Source organism: Podarcis filfolensis (assembly GCF_964270895.1).
Source record: "Podarcis filfolensis genome assembly, chromosome: 2".
NCBI classification, from domain to species: Eukaryota; Metazoa; Chordata; class Lepidosauria; order Squamata; family Lacertidae; genus Podarcis; species Podarcis filfolensis.
The window spans coordinates 87,278,134-87,299,757 of record NC_139605.1 but is presented as its reverse complement, the minus strand read 5'-3'; the positions used below and the strand labels follow the sequence as shown (position 1 = coordinate 87,299,757).

The 21,624-nt window shown below is 44.3% G+C and overlaps 1 protein-coding gene across 3 annotated transcripts in view; it reads right to left on the bottom strand.

The window, feature by feature from the left end:
• The window catches only part of SEPTIN9 (septin 9), a 220,646-nt gene that overhangs the window by 165,085 nt on the left and 33,937 nt on the right, over window positions 1-21,624 (bottom strand). The window contains exon 2 of one of the 3 annotated variants that reach the window (XM_083597908.1): window positions 17,511-17,567. In XM_083597908.1, the coding sequence (XP_083454034.1) occupies window positions 17,511-17,567 (57 nt within the window). Of the gene's footprint in view, window positions 1-2,630; window positions 3,787-11,196; window positions 11,335-17,510; window positions 17,568-21,624 lie in introns of those variants that run through there. The other 2 variants (XM_083597911.1, XM_083597910.1) reach the window with 2 other exon arrangements.

Genomic DNA, 21,624 nt, shown 5'->3' with positions numbered 1-21,624 from the left:
ACAGAAGGCTACAGCTTTCTCGTCTGCAAGAAGTAGTACAAGAACACCAGACACACCCAGCTTTTCCCAAAAGCAATGAGGACAGCCTGAGCTAGCCAATGTGGCTGAATTCAAGGCCATATAGTCATTTCTGTCACACAGATGTTCTTTCTGGGAAGGAAGGGTCAAAGCAACATGAATGCTGAGGCAAATGGAAATCAGGCTAAGACAGAATACTCTTCCTGACTATGGGCAGTGAGTGTTTCTTCATGAGATAACTTCTGCTCTGAAGATTCAGGGACAAATTTACATAATCAAAATGGCGCGTGCACACGCACACACACACAGAGGCATAGACAGTGTTTTAGAGCTGAGGTGGCTAATATATGGCCCTTCAGATATCATTGAACGCCAACTCACATCAGCTCCAGCCACCCTAGCAATGGTCAGGAATGATGGGAGTTCTAGTCCATCAATACACAGCTTCCTCACCCCTGCTTCAGACTGTTCAAAGCACTTGACAGAATTACCTCAGTAATTCTTACCACAACTCTGTCAGTGCTGGCTCTAGGCCTAGGGTTGTTGTTTTTTGCTTGGGTGTGGGGAGGGCCCTCAAAGGATCCCTACTTCCTCAACACTATCAATCCTTTAATGTGGAAGAGGGTATTTCAGCTTTGCATGACAATGTCCTCCTGCTAAGGAAGCCTGTTCAACACAACTATTAAAGGTGCAGGAGCACACACACACCCGTCCTTTTTTGTACCTGACAACCAAGGGAGAAAGTCAGGCAAATAAGCAGGCAGTGGCCACACATGCGGGTGAGCAGGGTGACAGGTGACTCAGAGCCAGGGAGTTCGGTCAGCATTGGGCTTTGGCATATGACTCGTGATGTCCAAGCCCTGAATTTGGTTAGACTGGCCAATATTATTCTCCCTATACTGCAATAGAAGGGAGCCACATGGTACCCGTTCATGACAGAGATGAGATTTCAGCGAGAAACATCCTGGTTTATGGTCCAATCCCTTATCTATACTATACCACACAGTGGCATGCCTTTGCCTCCTCCTCCTCTGCTGCAGAAACATTTCTGAACCTCAACAAATCTGTGTCCTGGTGCTTTAAAAAAATAACAATCTCTAAATTTATGTTAACTGCAAAACCACCACAACGAATAACAACAAAGAGGAATTATGGCTTTCAACCACCTGCTAACAGCTGAGAATGGATAATGATGTGACCAAGCGGCTTCAGTAACAAGATATGGCCCAAAGTGGTAGACCTACATTTTTGGGGCCCCTGTAGTTTGAACTGGGGTCTGGGATGAGGTCTGGGAAATCAGTGTTGTCTTCTTCAGTTGGATTGTTCCACAACAGATCACCACACCTTTACTGACCCTCAAACTTCGGGATTGTTGAAATATATACAAGAAAAAAAAAATAAGAATCATGCAATTCAAATTGGGTCTACTATATCCAAAAAAAAATTAAGCAATATGGACTAAAGTCACTTCTGGGGCCCCTCTGGAATTAGGAGCCCTAAAGCTTAAGCTTCATTAGTTTCATAGTAGATCCACCCAGGCAATCGATTTACATATTAAGGATGCTACATTGTTCCGTCTAGCTCAATATGGCCTACAGTGACTGGCAGGGGCTCTCCAGGGATTTTGACAGGGATTCTTTCCTAGCCCTACCTGGAAATGTCAGGGTTTGAACCCAGGGTTCTTCTGGATGCAATGCCAATGCTCTACCACTGACCATGACCCTTCCTGCTATGTTAAGTGTCTTGAGGAACTGCACATAGTTTGGGATTGAGGCAGAAACACTTCTTTGATTAAATCAGCAGTACAAAGACGTCTTAAACTTTAAACCCCATTTTCCAGCATGGTGTGCTCTTGCCCAAAATTAAATTGCCTGTAAAATGAGGCAGTGCAGGGAGAAATATCTGCAGCAACCGTACTGAATTAACCTTCATTTTCCAGGGTTATGCTACCTACACAGGGAATACGCACGCACCCGGGACGCCCTATCCTAGCAACGAGAAACCCCCTTGCCCAGCAACTAAATCTCTCCAGGCAGCAATACAAACATTTCCAGAGGATAAAGAGCGGGTGGAAGCTCCTGCCTTTTCACACATGTTTTGGCACGAAAGGCAGCGCTAAACCACAACACACAGGCAAACAAACTGAGCGGCCAACATCCAGAATATAAAGGCATCCTCCAGCCAAGAGCTGGGATAGCCCCCGCCCCAGTCCTCCAAGCTTCCCCACCACCACCAACCGCCCAAATTCACACTTAACAGGCTCTGCATTCATTCTCTTCCCTTGAAAATTCACCCAAAAACTGGGAAAGAAGGGGAGTGGGGATGGAGTAGGGGTAAGAATCAAATGAAATCCAGATCCAGAAAACCGTTTTGACCCTTGCTACTTCTCTAGCAACATCATCTATGTGCAGACCATAAAAAGGGTGAGGGGAAGGCAGAGTTAAATAAATGCAACTTATAGAATGCTGGAGTGAAATAAGAGAGGTTGGCTGATCTGCTTCCAATGAAGCTGAAGAACCCACAAGGGGCAATGGGTGAAAGTGGGGGTGAAAGACAGAAATACACACACACACACACACACACACACCCTATCAAATGACTCCAGCACTCACCTGTAATCCGGTCCCTCTCCATCCCGACCAGATGTATTCAGCATCCGCCTGTCCCAAATTGTACTTTTTAACCACTCTCCCTGTTGCTTTTCCCTAGCTTTCCTTCTCCTCCTCCTCTTCTTAAAAAAAAAAAATGTTTTTAGTCTAATTTCTTCAACCGGCTGCAATCACGAATGCACCCAGATTACCACATTTCCATGTGCTGATCATATGTTTGTGCTCCAAACTGAAGTAGCTTTGTCTCGTTGAAATAAAGAGGGAGAGAGGAATAAAGAAGGTGCCAAAGGCATGACCCAGGAAAAAAGAGAGAAATTCAATGTGATTTCTCTCTCTCCCCCCCCCCAACTCAAAAAAAATATATTCTGCCACGTGCAGGGCTAAACTGAGAAACTCAGTTCACCCGCAAGACAGTCTTAAAGGCACAGTGCGTACCTTTCCAGGACAAGGCTGCCGCTCTCTTGACTTGTCATTTAATATTAGCTGGGAGATGCTATGCAACTTGGCTCCTTGGAACAAAGCAAGCAACTCTCCGCCAGCTGCTAAAAAGTCTCTCCTGATTTCTCCATGCTTAATTCTGCTGCCGTTTCTCCTCCTCCCCTACTTTTTTGGCTTAAAAAGCACTTCGTAGCTCCAGAAGCCAGCTGATTCCTCCATCCAGCCTGGTCTGAGGTTTTGTGATTGTTTTTTTTTTGGGGGGGGTCAAATTATACACAAACTATTCTGCTGATGAAGGCTGACTTCACTCCTCAGTAGAGAGAGAGAGAGAGAGAGAGAGAGAGAGAGAGAGAGAGAGAGAATCACAGGCTGTTAGCTAGGAAGGATTACGGCACATGTTTGCTGTCTCCAGTGAAGAGGCTTCCTACTCAGTCTTGGCAAGGAGCTGCCGTGTTGCCTTGGCATGAGGAACTGGACCTTCCCTTGTCACATTTGCCAACAGAGGGATGGGGCTCCTACAGCTGGCCTGTAACTGAGAGGCTGTAAAATCTCTCTTGCCAGTGATGGGGTGGGGTGATGGTGGTGGTGGTGGAAGAGCCTAGAGGGAAAAGGCTGGATCTCCAGCAGCCCCTGTCAAAAACTCAAGGTGATGAAGTCTGTGCTGGCAGAGCAACCAACCAGGGTGGAAATTAAATGGAATGGTCACAGTGAGCTCACCAACAAGGTGGGGTATCACAGCTGGTTTATTAAATTGTTGCTATGACTTGGGAGGGGGCTGGCATGGGCATCCCCCCTTGCAATGCCTACCAGAGATTGGACTTGGACTTATTTGCAGCTGTCAGGGCGGGTCTGCAATGGGTTATTTACAGCAACAGGATGTGCTCATTTAGCATCTCTTCCCATCAAGGCAGCCCACCCATGCATTGAGCTTAGCCATCATTCATCCCTGGTCTACCCAACAAGAGGGGACCATAGCACAGTTTTTGCAGCTTCTCCTGGTCGCAAAACCCAAGGTGTGGTTTGGATTGCTGGTGGGTGGGTGGAAATGCCTTTTGGGTGCATGGCTGGACTGTATTGAGCTGGCAGAACTTGTGACTTACCAAGCCAAATGCAGATCACCCGGAGCTTGAGAAAATTCCTGGTTCTACTGCCAGGAGGTTGTTGAGCTGCTGGCAGGCTGCCATACATGGCTAAGTGGGCTGCATTTGGCTTGCTAGGTCCCAAGTTGTGCAGGCCTGGGCTAGATTGTCCCTTTCAGCTCCAGGGTTTGGTCAACCAACACCTCTCCAGCTAGTTTTTTTAAAAACGAATAGGTTGATTGCAATATGTCAATGGTCATGCATGTGGAGTTTCAGGAAGCGGCCATCAGCAAGCAACTAGATTCCTGCCAGTCCTATTCATAGGGCTGCCTCCACACAAATTCTGCACAGATAGCCAATGCTAACAAATGGGTCTGCACTGGAATCACTCTAGAAAGCACTCCTGTGGAAACAAATGTTGCCAGGCCCACAAGCTGCTGAGCCTGAAAATGTTCTTCAGATCTCCCAGTCCAGTTTCCAGTAAAGAGAGGAAGGAGCCTCCAAAGCCATTACTTGAAACAAATTAGTCCAAAGGTGGGGAACCTGTGACCATCCAGTGGTTGCTGGTGTACGGCTCTCATCACTCCTGTCCATTGACCATGCTGGCTGGGTCAGATGAGAGTAGGAGTTCAAAAACATCCAGCGGGCTGCAGGTGCCCCATCCCTGTTTCCATGCCATTCATCCAATAAAATCTACCACTCTGACTATTACAGTGCTTAATATACCAGTGCAGTAAACCTGACACAAATCCTAAGTGGATTCCCTAAGATGGTTGAATAGCACCTTGTACACCTCTTTCTGGAAACACCGGCAGCCATGCTGGCACCAAACATATTGCCCTGCTTTCCTTTGGACCACATCAGTGAGGCTGAGAGGGCAGTCCTGCCATCTGGACAGCCCAAGGACTCCATACACAGCCCAGGCTTGCACCATGGGAAGGTCACTTTGGTGCTGCTAATGCAGCTGTTTGACTTCACCCTTGGAGGCGCATTCCATTGTCTCTCAAGACAAACAGATGCCAACAGGAGAAAGACCTGTTTTATATGTGCAGTGGGATGTGGGACTCGGGGGGAATTTTATGCACCCATAGACTGCATGCAGAACATGTGTGATGCAGAATGTATGTGTGTTCAGTTCATGTACTGCCTGCCTGCCACACATGCTTCCAGGATAGGTGTGTAAGCCAGAGACTCATTTTGCACTTCTCACCCACATGTAGTTCAACCATAAACTGGGAGCCTTATGAACCCACCCTTTGTCTTATTGTCGACATAAAGTTTGCAAGAACAACTGCAAGGTTTGGGGCACAGGTGTATTATCCTCACATTACACATGAATTCATGGCCGAACTGAGATTTATTTATTTCTATTTATTTAGGAACATAAGGTAATCCTGCTGGATCAGACCAATGGCCCATTTACTTCAGCATCCTGTCCACACAGGAGACAACCAGATTCCTGTGAGAAGCCTGCAAGCTGGACACGAGTGCAACAGCATTCTGCAATTCCCAACAACTGCTGTTTGGAGGCATGCTGCCTCTGACAGTGGAGGCAGAAGATAGGCACCATCTAATCCTCTTCTAAAGTTATCCATTTTAAAGCCATCACTGCCTCCTGCATCCCACATTTATTCCTTCATGGAACCCAAAGTAGCAGGTGCAGGTGATTCCCAGGTGGTCTCCTGTCTAGGCACTGACCAAACCCAGACTTGCGTAGCCTCATGTGCCTTAAGACCACACCCTGGGACTAGAGATTCCCCATTCACTGATCTTCTTAGATCAAGCGGACTTCTGCAACACTTGGGACATACCTCGCAACATGCTTGAGAAGCATGCCTTAGGGTTACATTAAAACTGTCCTTCCAAGTGCTTGTCTATCTGCACAGCTGCCACGGCTTCCTCCAGAGCCCTCCCATGTTTGAGAATATCCTTCCCAGGGCCTGGACTCCAAATTTAGATGTGCTGTTCCAGCCTGCCTGACCCATGCTGACTAAGTGGAATAATTTTGCATTATGGAGAATGAGTATGGCTTGACTACATCCCCCAAATGACATCTCTCTCTCTCTCTCTCTCTCTCTCTCTCTCTCTCTCTCTCTCTCTTATAAGCACATGACATTGCTGGTCTGCATTTATCTGGTGATTCATTTCCATCCCCAGATTATTAGGACAGATGAATCATCTTCCCATGAAGCTGGAGAAGCAGCTAAGAATTCTGCCTTTTGGGCTGCAGCCTCCATAGGCAGGCAGGCACTGAACTTATATGTGCTCTCCCCACTTGTCTGCTAAATATGGCATTCTGGTTACTGGGGGTGGGTGAGCAGGACAGGAAGTGGCATGTGGGATCAGACAAATGCATTCCAACCAATGTGGTCCCTTCGGAGGAAAAAAGTAGGAAACAAAGCAGCAGGCACTCAGTCACTCCTTCTAAACCTTGAGTAATTATAGGATCCCTTCAAATACTCTGACACAGGAAGGCTTGTTTAATGTCTTTCATATCTGACGGTGCAACTCTGGATGCCCCTTTCTGCCTACAATCTCTTATACAGTCATCTTGCAGGATTAGACAGCTAAGCAAGAAGCTATGTCTTTCCATACATGGTAAGAAACTCTGCATTTTTCATTGAACTGTATAATACAGAAGACAAGGGTACGTGGCCTGCTCAGGCTCCAATGTGTGTTATATAGCAGTAGTGTGATATAGTGGTGTGCTATGCAGCTGATTACAGGGAGAACAGAAACTCCTTGTTATCACTCCCCAGGCCATTTCTGAAAATGATTCAAAGAGCTGCTTATGACCTACAAAGCCTATACAGCTTGGGTCCAGGCTATTGGATGGACTACATATCCCTATATGAGCCTGCCCAGGCTTTGGGACCTTCCGGGAACACTTTTCTCTTGGTCCTGCCACCTTCACAGGGATGTTTGGTGAGGCCATGAGAGAGGGTCTTCTTGGTGGCTGCTCCTGGATTGTGGAACTCCCTCCCACAGGAGGCTAAGCTGGTGCCCTCTCTGTTTTCCTTTTACTGGCAAGCAAAGACTTTTCTGTCCTGACAGACTTTTGAGGCAGGGTCTTCTGAGGCTGGATGTTATGCTTTTAGATGTGTCCAGTACTGCCTTTAATGGAGTTACTTTTTAATATGTATAGTGTGTGTTAGTTGTATCTGTCTAAGGGCTTATTCACACTTGCATTTCCTCTATACTTTCCAAGCACTTTAAGGCTCTGGGTCAGAACACACTCTCTCCCTTTGCCCCGGAGCTCTCCCCACAAAAACCCACTCTTTAAAGCTGAACTGGAGCAAACAGCAATCCACAGAAAAACCCGAACTGTGATTTAAAGAGCGGCTTTTCACAGAGAAAGCTCTTGGACAAAAAGAGAGTGTGCTTGGACTTGGAGTTTTAAAGCACAGACCTGTGCCTGGAAAGAGCAGGACAAAAGCTAAGTTTGGATAAGCCCTTAATTTATGCTGTGAGCTGCCTTGGGTGTTGCACTGGAAGAATGGCAGGATATTAAAAAATAAATAAATAGCAGTGAGCCAGGAATATACCCTATTCCAAGTACCTCCAAGCAAAGGCAAAGTTGTGGGGAAGTCCTTATAAAGCTATTCTTTCTTTTCAGTATGTTTTCTTTCAATTTGAGAATGGGAGATGCTTGAAGGTATAAAATATATGTGTGTGAAAGAGTGATTTGCTATATTCTGTCTACATGTTTTGGATGCAGCTAACCTCTTGCAAAACTCACAGGAGAGTTCAGATTTTTTTTTAAAAAAACTAAAAATTAAAAAATGTATCTTTCTGCGCAGATAAACATTTGCATATAAGTTTCATTAACTTTCAGCCCAGCCAGCCACCATCTTTAGCAGCTGACATGGAAAGCTTTTTCTTGGATGGGGTGTGGGGACAGGAAGAAAAGCAAAATCCAATTAAAGGCTCGAAACTTCGGTTTGGACAGGCCTTGTCTTTCATGCTCAGAAGTCCTTTCCAAAGCAACAAGGGCAGTGCTCGCAACAGAGAGACAAATAAAGCATCCACTATGCAGGCAGCCAAGCTCAGACAGCTTTGGATATTCTGAGCAGCTTCAGAAATGCAGGAAGTGTAAGGGAATCCCAGGCTGGATGCTGGGATTATCCACAGTGTACAGACAATGAACACAGCATTTCCAAGGAATGCAGTGTTCTCATTGGTCCAAGCACCATGCACCACACGTGACATACACAGTATCTGCACTTATGAAACTTCCTTAGAGCAGGTCAGACAATTGGTTCAACTAGCTCAGCATTCCCTACTACATGGTTAGTCCCCTCCTGATGTTGTTAAACTACAGTTCCCATCATCTCTGACCACTGGCCACATTGGCTACAGATGATGGGCATCTGGAGCCCAATAACATATTGAGGATGCCATGTTGGCTACCTTTGGCCTACTTTGAAAGGCAGAGGTCTTACAGTGCCATGCCGCAGAGGTGTTTTTAGGGTAGCGTGACAGATGCGGCCACACTGGGTGCAACACTGCAGGGGGCGCAACAACAATGCTGTAGAACAGAGCACGAGAGATGGGGGGACGGCCACCAAATTTTAGCGTCACAGAGAGTGCTGCTGAAATTTGAGAGCCCAAAGTCTGCCACTACATGCTGCCTGCGGTATTTTAATTGGTACACCAGTGATCAAACAAAACTCTAGTAGGATAACTAGCACATATTTTCTGGTATATTTACTTACTTTCTTAAGATTTTTGTGGCACGCCATCAGTCAGGAGCACAGAGATCACCCATGTGGAATGCATTAACTATTGATAACCAATATAATAAAGTGCTAAGATCCAGTAGCAGATGCCCCATTATTAGGCAATTTAAATTTTCAAAGTTTTCCCAGTCTCCCCGCCTCCCCCAAAATAATGAGCTGAATTTGAGGGGAGGGGGAATAAAAAACCTGTTGTCTAGCACCCCAGAATATTTTTAATGATAACATTGTAAAGAAACATATTGTAAGGGGAGCTGCCATCTCTGGGAGTTTACGAGCATATATTCATTTGTTTTAGTTTCTGGAGTTTTGGTCTGCAACTTTCATTAAGAATAGTTCCCCTCTGGCTGAACTGCTGTTGAGCAGAAAACCCATGGAATATCCTGCCTGAGCCTATTACTGTACTTCCTAGGAACTTGGATGGATGCTTTTAAAACTATAAACTTTTTTTTATCTATTCTGCATCCTAAACTCTGCTTCCACATACCTCCTACACCACACATTATCTCCCAAGGAACATTTTTAATCGCCAATTACTGACTACCTATAAGAATGGCTATCCATCAAAGCTACAGAGTGACTGAAGGTTATCTCGCTAGCTCCAGGCCTTTCTGTTATGCAAGGCCCTTCATGCACACTGAGGCATGCTGCTTGAAGGAGCAGAAAAGAAGGAATTTGCTTTGAGATGAGAAAAAAAATATTTAATAGCAAGACAGCTGTGTTTTCCAGTGACTAGTGCCTTTCCCCAATCTGGTGCCCTGCGGGTGCTGTTGACCTCCAATTACCATCAGCCCCAGCCAACATGGCCAATGATCAGGAATGCTGGGAGCCAGGGCTGGCACACCCACGAGGCAAAGTAAGGTGACCGCCTCAGGCGGCAGGATCCACAGGGGCAGCAGATCCCAAAGAAGAGCTTTATGCCTTGCTTGTTCCTGATGTAGATCTTTACTTACCGCTTATTCCCTGTTTTTTTTTGGGGGGGGGCACCATTTTGTCATTTTCCCTCAGGTGCCAAAATGGCTTGGGAGCTATAGTTACATCATATCTGGAGGGACATAGGCTCTGCCACCCTGTGTTTTAAAGAATATATTAACCTATCCCTGCATTAAAAGATATACACCTTGAGGGTACCTCAAGATATATCTCAAGGTTGTGGGAGACTGGTCTACATAGTGGCTGTTTCTCATATACACACTGCAACCTGTCTTTGTCTCTGTCTCACACACAAGCTGCTCACTTCAGATTGAAAATATTTTTTAAACAAACATAAAACTTTGCTATGATAACCTAAATATACAACAGCAGAAACACTTGATTCAGAAAAGGGAAGACCTCATGAAGAATTTTTTTTGAATATTGCTCTGTTCCCAAACACTCCTCTCTGGACCCAGTTCCAGCAGTCCTGAGACAGGAAGGAAAAGTCTCGACTTGTACTCCATGAATAGCTCTGGTCCGAGGACAGATTTAGATGTGGGTACATTATTATGTGGCTAAGTTACAATTAGGGTTTCTGGAAAGCACTGCAGAGTAGCTGAAAGATCTTGTCTTTACAACCCCAACTCGGGCATGGCCAGAGAGCTCCTGCTCTCTCTACTTCTACCTCCTTCTCTTCTGGACACAGTTATTTATATATCTATGAAGGCAGGTTATAGGGGCCACGGGGAGGAACAGAAGGGGAATTCAACTTGGACATCAATGTGCCCATGGGCATTTTGCAAAAAAAGAAAAACAACCTAACCACCAAAAATGAGTCTCAGAAGTCAAATGTTTCTTGGTACATGAGAAAGAATGGGTGGAGGTTATGATGTTCAAAATGCCATAAGAAGAGGACCAAATAATATTTTTGTAATTGATTGGCTTGTGACTTTTTCAGCGTACAAAACACAGTTCCTCACAGCCAGCACTCTTTGCAAGGACTCAGCTGGTGCTAGCATCAGAACCCTGCTACTGACCTTCCAGAGGACCACTCTCTAATTTCCACTCGCCCATGGTATAAGGTAGAAATTCAAAGACATTCCTGACCTGGCCTTTTCTCCTACAAGACGCATACATGCAGAGGGAGAGACATACAGTGAAACACACCTATTCCCTAAAAGGACCACCAGACGAACCTTCACAAACATGACACTAGCCGTTTTCTCTTGGTGGTTTGAACCAAGAGTCATTCTCTTCATACTGGACCCTACACATGCACCCACAGTCCCACACAGAGAGAGGAGCAGTGCAGTGCTAGCAGAATATGTAAAGGGGGGGAAGCTGAGCTGCTTCTCCCTCACCCCATCCCCTCACAACAGCAAAGTGTCATCACCACAGTACCTTTCAACACCTTTGCTGCAAATAGTTCACCTCTGCTCGCCTGGTTGCTGAAGCTCCTTATGGAGTAAAACTCTGTCTAGGCTTGTGCAGTTAGTTTGCTGCCTTCCCAGCACGGTCTACTGTTACTCTCAAGGCTATTACATGCCATGTAGATACATATTGGTTGGCATCAACAGATAATGAGTGTGTTTTATCTCTCTGTTGGTGTATTGTGTTTGAGCAAAGGGTAATCTGGAATGACACCAAAAAAAGTAATCAAACATAACTGAATTCCATTGTGCTTTGTTTTGTGAACAACTATCCATCCTTTCATAGTTACAAAACTGAGGCCAGGAATCTGTTTTTGATATCAGAACTGGAGCTTGCACCCTTATCCTTTCACACACAAATCTACTCCTGTTTTCTACCACCACACCAAACTTTCTTAATTTCAGGCTGCAAACCTAACCCCAATCACATATGAGAAAGCCCCATTAAATTCAACAGTTTTGAGTAGACATGGTTAGGATCGCACTATAAATTTGAAGGGGGAAACACTTTTTGTTCCCACTATAACCGATGGGAGTCAGTGTCAGACACCTTTGCTGATCTACTGCACATCTACCTAGTAGACCCAGACCTACCCTTTGTCCACCCTGGTCTGGTTGAAAGACAGCCATGAGACAACCCTCTTTAATATCTCATAGATGGAAAATCTGTGGTATAGTAGAGCATAGTGTAACCTGGATCTGTTGAATCTCAGGTGGGCACAATGCTGGCATGCATTTACTCTGATTGCACTTGCAAAATGAGGTCAGGGTTCTTGCACTGTGCCCTGAGCAGACATACATAATGATAAGGAATGTCTGCTGCCTGCTTCACAGAGATTGTTCCCTGCATAGCTCCAAAAAACCCCTAACCAAATAAACAAAAATGCCAGCTGAAGCATCATGAGACAAAGCAAAGACAAATGGTTCATCTATCAAGCTTGGGAGCTGGCTAAAAAGAAGGGAGAGTTGTAGCAGGACCTCAAGATTCAATAGCACCACCGTACAACAAGAGACTATAACTCCATAGTAATGTCTGGGACTGTAGCTCAACGGTACAGCACACATTTTACACACAGGAAGTCTCAGGGTTAATTCTGGACTTTTCCATTAAAAAGGACGAGGCAGCAGATGATGTGAAAACACCTCTCTACCTATGATTCTGGAGACCCAAAGGGTCAGGACAATACTGGGAAAGATGGACAAATAGTGTGACCTGATCTAAGAAGCTTCCTACGGGTTATATCTAATGCTGTCTGTACACAAGTGGAACAGCCTTCCACTCATGCAACAAGATTTCATGTCCCTGCAGCCCTCCACATACCCTCAAAAACTGCTCCAGAGGATTGGCAGACTTTCTGGAGCAAAGATGGAGCAAAGCTCCAGGGGAGAGAGGAAGTATGGTAGCATAAACCGAAGTCCATTTGCACTCTCTGGAATCCACCCTTTGCTTTAAAGGCTGCAATCCTGAACACACTGAGCCTCACTGAACAAAGTATGACTTCCTTTAAAGTAAAAAATACAGATTGCTCAGGAAGGAAGGGGAAATCTAGATGAAAGGAGACCCATTCAGATCCAAAGTTGGAACTAGGGATGGGGAAACCTCTTCAGGTCGGTTCTCTCCGTTTCTCATTTTTCCAATTGCATGTTCCCTTCTCCACAGTTCTGCAGCAATTTGTGATTTAAACAAAAACAAAAGACCGCATGAAATTGTGTCTGCATTTTAGTGCAAACATCTCCTAACATACACATTTTTGTGTGGAATTTTGAACTTATCTCCCACCCTTGGTTGGGCCAATCCTTTCCTGATAAACAATGCAGCTACCGGTGCCCAAGTAGGACATACCCATCTTCTAAAGTCCCTTTTAAATCATCTCCAACTGTATGTGCATATGAGCAAACTCTCTGACAGAGTGGCAAATGCAGCTGGAGTGACTCGCCTGGCAAGCAGGACAAATGGGGACAGAGACAGCCACAAGAAAGCCCAGTGATCTCATCTAGGGAGGCAGACAAAGCAGGTGGGCAATGTCAGCCGGCATGTAGCTAACCAGCTCCTTGGCTGCTGTGGGAGAGAGAGGGAGAAAGCACGAAGGGAAAATGCTGCCTGCCTTGGCAATTCCTGGGCCAATGTTAGATCCAAAGCATCCCTTGTGTGAGGTAAGTTTCAGCGGAAGAGATTATTTGTAGAGTGCCTGCAGATTTACACCAGGTTGTGAGATGCCTTCTGTGTCCAGCCCTCCAGCTGGGCTAGAACTGAAAGGAGTATCCACCAATAGATTTGGAGGGCTTTGCAAAGCAGAAAATTAAGGTGGCATGGGCACACACACACAAAACTGTAATGCTTTAAGTACATTGGCTTCTCTTGAATGTTTTAATTTTAAGCAAGTTCCAAACGGTGAGTAGATTTCCTATGCTAACAACTGTCAAGTGTTAATTATCACTACATGATATCTCTCAAATGCTGACAGACGGTAAATACAAGATAGATGTTATGTGTCAAACGCTATTAGGTAAGGTCACTACATCCCCTGGCAAGAGGCTATTGTAGCCCCATCATCTATCTCATAAAGCAGACATGGCCAGACTTAGCCCTCTAGCCGTTTTGGGACTAAAATTCCCATCATCCCTGACCACTGGTCCCTTTAGCTAGGGATGATGGGAGTTGTAGTCCCAAAACATCTGGAGGGCCAAGTTTGGCCATGCCTGTCATAAAGGTAAGTTGGCAATGTACATTTATTGACTCACTAGTTAAAACACTGGAAAGTGCACCTCAGCCCCCCCCCCTTGGATATTTAAGGTAAGAGTCTCTCTGGAGAGACTAACAATTGCAAATTTTACTGACAACAGGCACATATACACTTTATGTAATAATATGCAAATGCAACAACAAAATAATTACATTCTTCGATTGACAGGTAGGCTGCCCCACCCACCTGTCCAAGTTGGTTCGCAGGATCATATGTTCCTACAGAGCCATATACTCACTAGGTTTTGGGAAAAGGTGCTACACAATATAAATATGATTATGCAGAGTTGTAACAGGAAACTGTGGCTTAAACTAACAAGAATGGAAGCCCCAAAGCCAGCATGAAGGGAAAAACGGGGAGGCGTTGAGAGGGCAGGCCAAACATCGATTCTTGGCATAATAAACTGGAAGGAATTAAACTAAGTTCCTGATCCAGCCAGCTGGAAGGAAAGACAAGTTATTCTTTGTACAACACGTCTTCAAAGTGATCACTATAATTTGTGGAGATCCATGTGTAAGAAGTAGGGCTATTGAAAAATTAAGGAGTCTTTGATTGGTAATAATCTGCCTTTGAAATTATATATTTAAATGTAACCAGTTTGTATTTTAACAAAACATCAATACAGGTACATTTTTTGAGGTAGTGAAATACGTATGTATAAGAATTCAATAAAGAAAAGATATCACTAACAGTTCATAAGCAAGGCAGGCTTTAATATTTTGCTTTTTTCAGCCATGAAAAATAAATAGGGAGGATTCAACATCGTGTTAAAGCAATCATTCCATCAGGGCAAGCATTTCAGCCTGCCAGATGGAGTGATCCTCCCTGCCCATGCACTGTTACTGGGAGCTTTCCCCACCCACCCAGAATCAATTTCTGAGGCCATGGAGGGAGGAAAGGGAGGGGAGACCCATTGAGCAAGCAGAAACCCTTGCACAGCACTTCTGCTGATGGGACTCATTAGTTGAATTTCACTTTTGTCACTAACATCAACATCAGGGGTCACCAACATGATACCCCATCAGTTGATGTCATGCTACAGCTCCCATCAGCTCCAGCCAGCATGGTCAATGGTGAGGCATGAAGGGAGCTGTAGTCAACAACATCTGGAGGGAATCAATAAATGCTGAATTTATCTAGTACAGGGAGAAACAAACTAGTTAATCATCAGGTCAACATCTAGCTGAAGATCATCTTGAATGGTACGTTATTCTACCAATGAACTATCCCCTTTTGGAATTTCCACTGAATGTGTGAGGAGCAAGAGGAAGATCAGTCTATCTAGACTAAAAAAAGGACTGCAAACTTCAACCATTCTAGATTTATCCACTGCCCATAAAACAACATTATGTCAGGAATGGCTGTTACATTATAATCTGCTTCTCATGCAAAGACTATGAGGAACCCCACGTGCAGCAACATTCTGTCAAAGAAGTCAGTGTTGCTTTTCAAAAAATAAGAGAACCACCTGCAGCTTGAATCCATCCAAATGACGTAGTCAGTGGGTATCCATGGGGCATGTTATTCAATGATGCAATGCCCTGTCTGTGCCAGGCTGCCTCTTTTCCAAAGACATGGGCATTACTTACAATGCATCAAGCAAAAATAATAATAAAAAGTACACAAATAAGAATTGCAATTGAAAGGAGATTGAAAACAACAACAACAACAAAAAATCAGCCAATGGATCAGTGTGTTTGATGGATAGGGTTCTGCCTTGTGTCTTCCAGTTCAGGATGCTGTGCACATTTTCTGTTATGAAGATTGATACTTAAGCCCATGTTTGTGTATTCCATTTTTCTGCTCCTTTAAAACAGCTGGCGATATTATTTTTCTATAGAGAAGGCTTGATTGGGGGTGGGGGGTGCACGGTGGGGAAAATTTGTCAAGATGTTCCTTGGCAATAGAGAGGGTGAAGAAGGAAGGGAGCCTTAACTCTTCAAAAGGTTTTCAAAATGTGCTGCCATTTTCTTTTGCTTTGGAACGGCATCTTTTTGTTTTTGCTTTGATTTTTTGTTTTGCATTTTTTTTCCAGGTTCATCATTTGTTATCTATCCACATACTTATACACATACTTCATTATACACCTTTAGGCACCAGGCAAAAACATTCCCTTTTAACCTTTGGTTGATTTGATTGACATCCTATGCCCTTTTAAAATGTTGTTATTTGGGGGGGGGCGTGTTAGTGGGTTGTTGTTTTTTTTATTTTGATGATATGCATTGTGGTTTTATATTTTGATTTTGTTCTGTGAACCACCACCCTGAGACCTCCAGGTATAGGGCAGTATATAAATGTAAATAAAGAATCAAACCAATAAATAATACCTATCATTTGCATTGTTTTTGTAAACCACTTAGAGACTGATGTGGCGTTCAGCAGTATATAAAAATGCAAAATGAAATGATAAAATGAAACTGCTTTCATTTTTGCTCCAAAGAACTCAAGGCAGCATGCCATTGAAGAGATCAATGTCATCAAAAGACATTGCCTGGCAGACTGAAATGGCAGTGTCAGACAGCAGACACTGGGGAGAAGCAGCACAGCCACAAGGTGCTGAGAGGCAGGTGTGTGTGTGTGTGTGTGTGTGTGTGTGTGTGTGTGTGTGTGTATTATGCAACCTGTCTTGTGTTCTTTACTCTACTTCAATGTCCTCAAGTGCACTGCCCCATTGCCAGTGTTGAAGGCAGCTTTGGCTGGTGTGTGTGTGTATCTTGTCTTCCCTCCTCAGGCAGCAAAAGGTGTTGGGCTGGCCCTAGTCTCTATACTCAGAGTGCTAAAGCCTTCTAAGGCCACAGCCACACCATACCTTTAAACCCTCCAAAGAATCCTGGGAACTATAGTTCGCTCCTCACAGAGTTGCAATGTTCAGCAGCCTTAACAAGCTAGAGTTTCCAGGATTTGGGCTGGGGTGGGGGAGGGAATGTGATTTAAATGTACAGTGTGTGCATAGGCTAAGCCAGCCAGCCACTGGTGGAAAAGCAATTCCACAGAAGAAGCATCTTTCAAAGCCTGAGAAGCTCCAAATGGTGATGATAGACGATGTGCTAATGAGCCCAGGAAACACCTGTTTGATAGAGAAAAATTCCACCCACCTGCTTTCTATCAGAGCAAGAATTACTGAGTTGCAATTAGGAGTGTAACTCTACATCAAAATCACTTATCAAATATAAACACCCACATGCAATAAACCTAATTGTAAGCTGGAGTTATCTAGGACCCATTAAGTGTTTCTGCTGCAGTTCAGGTCCCCAACACATCCCTCATCATGAGAGCTTATGGGGATGATGAAGGTTGCAATTTCCTGCTTATTCTTTCCATATCCATTAAACAACTGGACAACCACACTGTTCCCATTACAAGCTGTTCCTTGGAATAGATATTATAAGAGCTTTGTTGCATTTTTCTTTAGCTCCTGGTTTACTCTTCTCACTGGGGAGGGCAGGCAGGGTCTGTTTTGAAATGCAGGTATGATCTGTGTAGTTTTTATATCAGAGAGTAGAAGGTCAGAGAGAAACAGAGAGATATTAATGCAGCTTACTTGGACTTGTCGGGTCACCAAATCTTCGGAGTCTCCCACTGGAGGTCCTTGAGATTCCTACGGTAAAGGGAAAATAGGCATTAGGGACTAAGCAGGTGATGGCAAGCACAAGGCTTGCCAGGGGCTCTAGATTTATAAAACAGGTGTGAACTACTGAACTTCAGATACTTTGCATAAAAACATCACAGCCTGGCTGGATCAGGCCAAAGGCCCACCTGGCAGAGCACCCTGTCCTCACAGTCACCATCCCCGTGTTAGGAATGTACCAACTATAACCCAAGACATCAAAGATCTTGTTTGCCTTTTCGCAAGAAACATCAAGAGCTAAAAATTCCAATGGTGAGGCTAGGTTCTCAAGTTTCTGCATGATTTACTGCAGAAACAAAGACCAGGGGCACATCCAGATTGTCAGAACCAGTAACTCTCTCAGATAGTGCTATATGTATGCCTTTTGTGTAGTAAGAAACAGCTTGGAAGGGACCTGGGCTCATCGCCTTTGGTTGTACTCCTATTTCTAAGAAACAGCAACTTTAGGAAGCCATAGCCAAAACCCAGCCAGTCATATAAGGGGCAGGGGAGGAATTACTACCATACTCTGGGATGATTGTCTTCCCCCACCCCTGGCAGCATTCCTGGTGCTTTAATAACTATGTGATAAGAGATTTGCAGGAACTTAATTCCCACCCTCCCCCAACAAAAATAGCATATGACTATTAAGAAAAGCTCTGCCTGCTAAATCTTTGCTTGTCATTCATGTATTACTTTTCAAATAAAGCATACAACAGCCATTAGACACCCTGGGGTAATGTTGGGAATGGGGGGAGTTGATTACCTAACATTACAAGCCTCTTGAAACATGTGTCATTCATACCCACAAGCCAAGCATCCCTTGTGATTTCTTAATTATTCAATTCTGACAATAGTCATTGGATATTCAGTCTGTCCCTCAGTTCTGAAATAAGTGACTAAGTCTTAGATCAGGGCTCAGCAAACTTTTTCAGCAGTCCACTGTCCCTCAGACCTTGTGGGGAGGTGGACTATATTTTTTGGGGAGAAATGAACGAATTCCTATGCCCCACAAATAACCCAGAGATGCATTTTAAATAAAAGGACACATTCTACTAATGTAAAAACACACTGATTCTCGGACCGTCCGTGGGCTGGGTTTAGAAGGCAATTGGGCCAGATCCGGACCCCGGGCCTTAGTTTGCTTACCCACGTCTTAGATACACCTTCATCATATCTCAAAAAGAGTTGTGTGTCATCAGGATAGAGACAGAACAAGCAGCAAACACAATGAAACTAGACAAAGATGATGACGATTCCTGCTGACAGGTCTGCTTGGAAAAAGTGACTCATGCAACTTTGCATGACTCTATATGTGCCACGTGGCTTCCTTCGTTAAGTAAGTATTATTGTAATTATAAGGATTATTACATTGAAATATGATGTGTGACCAAACAATTTACCTGTTTTAAAGGAGACTAAAGTCAATCTGAAACTACTGACACTGGTGTAGTTGGGGTTCTATTATAATTGAAAAACAGTACTTTCTCCACTGACTTGGCTGTAGCTCTTTAAGGGGCCTCCAGCCCTGAAAATGTAGCTCCATTAACTGTCATGGACTGGCTGGACACAGAGGAGTGGTGGGAGGAACTAGCAGGGGAACCACCAAGGGAAGAAAGCTCAGAGCCTGGGGAGTGGTGGTGATGGGACAATGATGAGGGGTCACAGGGAGAAGAGGGAGAAGTTTGGGAAGAGGGGGTGTCAGAAGCTGAGTAGGTAACAGGGTTTAGTGAGCTGGGAGAGTCTGTGGCAGAAAGAAGTTCAGAATCAGAGGCAGAAGCTGAAGCAGGAGGATGGGAGGAGGCCAAGAGGCAGAGATGAGTCAGGCTGGTGAAGAGTCGTGGGTGTCTTCCTCTCCTGCTGCAACAAGTTCCCCTTCCTCATTGTCATGAAGAACCAGAAGAGGCATGAAAAGGTTGGAGCAAAAGTTGGCGATGTGCAGACGCAGTCTCCGATTGCTTGGTGTGTTGGGGGGAACCCTGGAGAGAAGGGGACTTAGGCAGTTGCAGAGAGGTGGGGACCTTCAGACTCAACAACTGCTTCATGGGGGTAAGAGCTGCAGGAGATGAGTTGCTGTGCTCATTAAACCTGATACTCCTGTGCAGATGTTTTTGCTAATAAAGAGTTAACTTCAACTTGCACAGTGTGATTTACTGCTGGCTCACTCCTGACATTTACTTACAGTGCCAAAGACTAAACTGATGGTGTCCTACAGTATATTGATCTATTGACCCCATCATGTCCATGAATGCTCAGAAGCCACAGGGAAGGACTCAAAATGGCTCCCAGTAGTCAACAGGAAGGCAGCCATTTGTTGCCTCCAGAGCACCCAGCCCTCCCTTGAAGCTAATATTCTCTGCGCTCCTACTCATCTTGTCTGTTTCTTTCACCAACCATCCTTCTCCTCAGTACTCACAAAAGCTAATCAACATTATTCTGAGTTCTAGATTTTGAAAGCACAAATTGCTTAGAATTAGCAGGCATTTTTGCACAATTTGGAGGAACTTGCAGGTTTTGGCATTGATCGTAATAGTTAAAATGCCATCAAATTCTGTTGGGAAAGCACTGTAGCAAACCAAATGAAGGTGTATGGCAAGGGGAGGAGACAAACGTAAGAACTGTTCTTCTAAACTGCAGCTCCTTTCCCACTTCCACTCTCCATTGAAATGGAACAACTCAAAAATTAAAAGATGGGCCATCCAAGAACATTCCACTGCGTGACTATATCCCGGCTATGCTAAATTATAGTCTTTGGGGTGGTTAGCCATTTTGCGGCTGGACAATATTCCTTGAGACTTTATGGCATCTGGTTTGGCAAGACTCACCCAATTTTCCACGATTCAATAACGCTGATAACAGACTCCCCCTTTCCTGGACACTTTTCTTCAATTCCAAGTAGTCTAGCCTTCTGTAACTCCTTCCATCTTGAATTTCCCTCCCCACTGGCCCTTCCCATTTTACTTTGGCCAGTTCAAGCAAGAAATTAAAAATTGAAAAGAAATGCAAATTCAGGTCACACCACCCCAAATTTCCTTACACGGCAAGATCCAGGAAAACAGCAGGTAATTACAGCACAAAATTCCCACAATTATCCAGGCTAGAAGGGTTGCAAATGGATATTTTCTGCAAGCAATTAACACAGAAATGTGCACTAAACTTCCACTAGGTTGTATTAGTTTACCAGAAGTGGTTTTTAATGATGTGTGAAATATCGCATAAAATACAAAAATTATAAGGTAAGGAAGCATTCTGAACATGGAATGAAGTGCTGTTTCAGTGCAGCCTTCATTGCATTTCGTCCCAAACATAGTGTGTGAAATATTTCACTTCAGGGAACAGTTATCAGAATGGAAGATCTTTGGGCCCTTCCCTCTCTAACAATTCCTCAATTAATTAAAAAACAAACAAACCTGACCAGGCCTGCCTCCGTGCTTTTAACAGAAGGTTGGTCTTAAGCATTCAATCTGTAAAACATACCTCCATGCCATGAAAGCATAATCATTTGCTAATGGCCACAGGTCAAGCTGCTACTTCAAGGGGCAGCTTAAGGGGATAGTTGAAAATGTGGGGTAATCAGCCTTATATAACCAACATGCTTAGCTCTAATCAATGCATGAAGGGGTTAAGACCACAGAGTAAACTGTCCTGCCATGCTTAGGTAGGTCACTTCCCTTCACCTTGGGAGGAAAAGTTATGAAGCCTTTGTCCTTTTCATTTCCACCAAGTGAACCCTACCAATAAGGGGGTCTAAGGTGGATGCTTCAAGCTTAGACTATGTGGTTTAAGCAATCCATCTTTGTGTTTCTATACAAACAATGTAAAAACATTTACCATTTTGGAACCTAAGTTATACTACCTGTCTCTTTCTGTGCTAAGGAACGTGGAGAACTTTGGAAGCAACTTAGAAAGAGGATATTTTAAAGGTACAACAGCCTATATTTCCATGCTTTACTTTGCTGCATGTTTAGAAATTTTAAATCTCTGCTAGGGTTCTCTCCTCAAAGAGTACTTGCTCCAAACCTGATTCAGAGTCAGGGCTACCATTTCC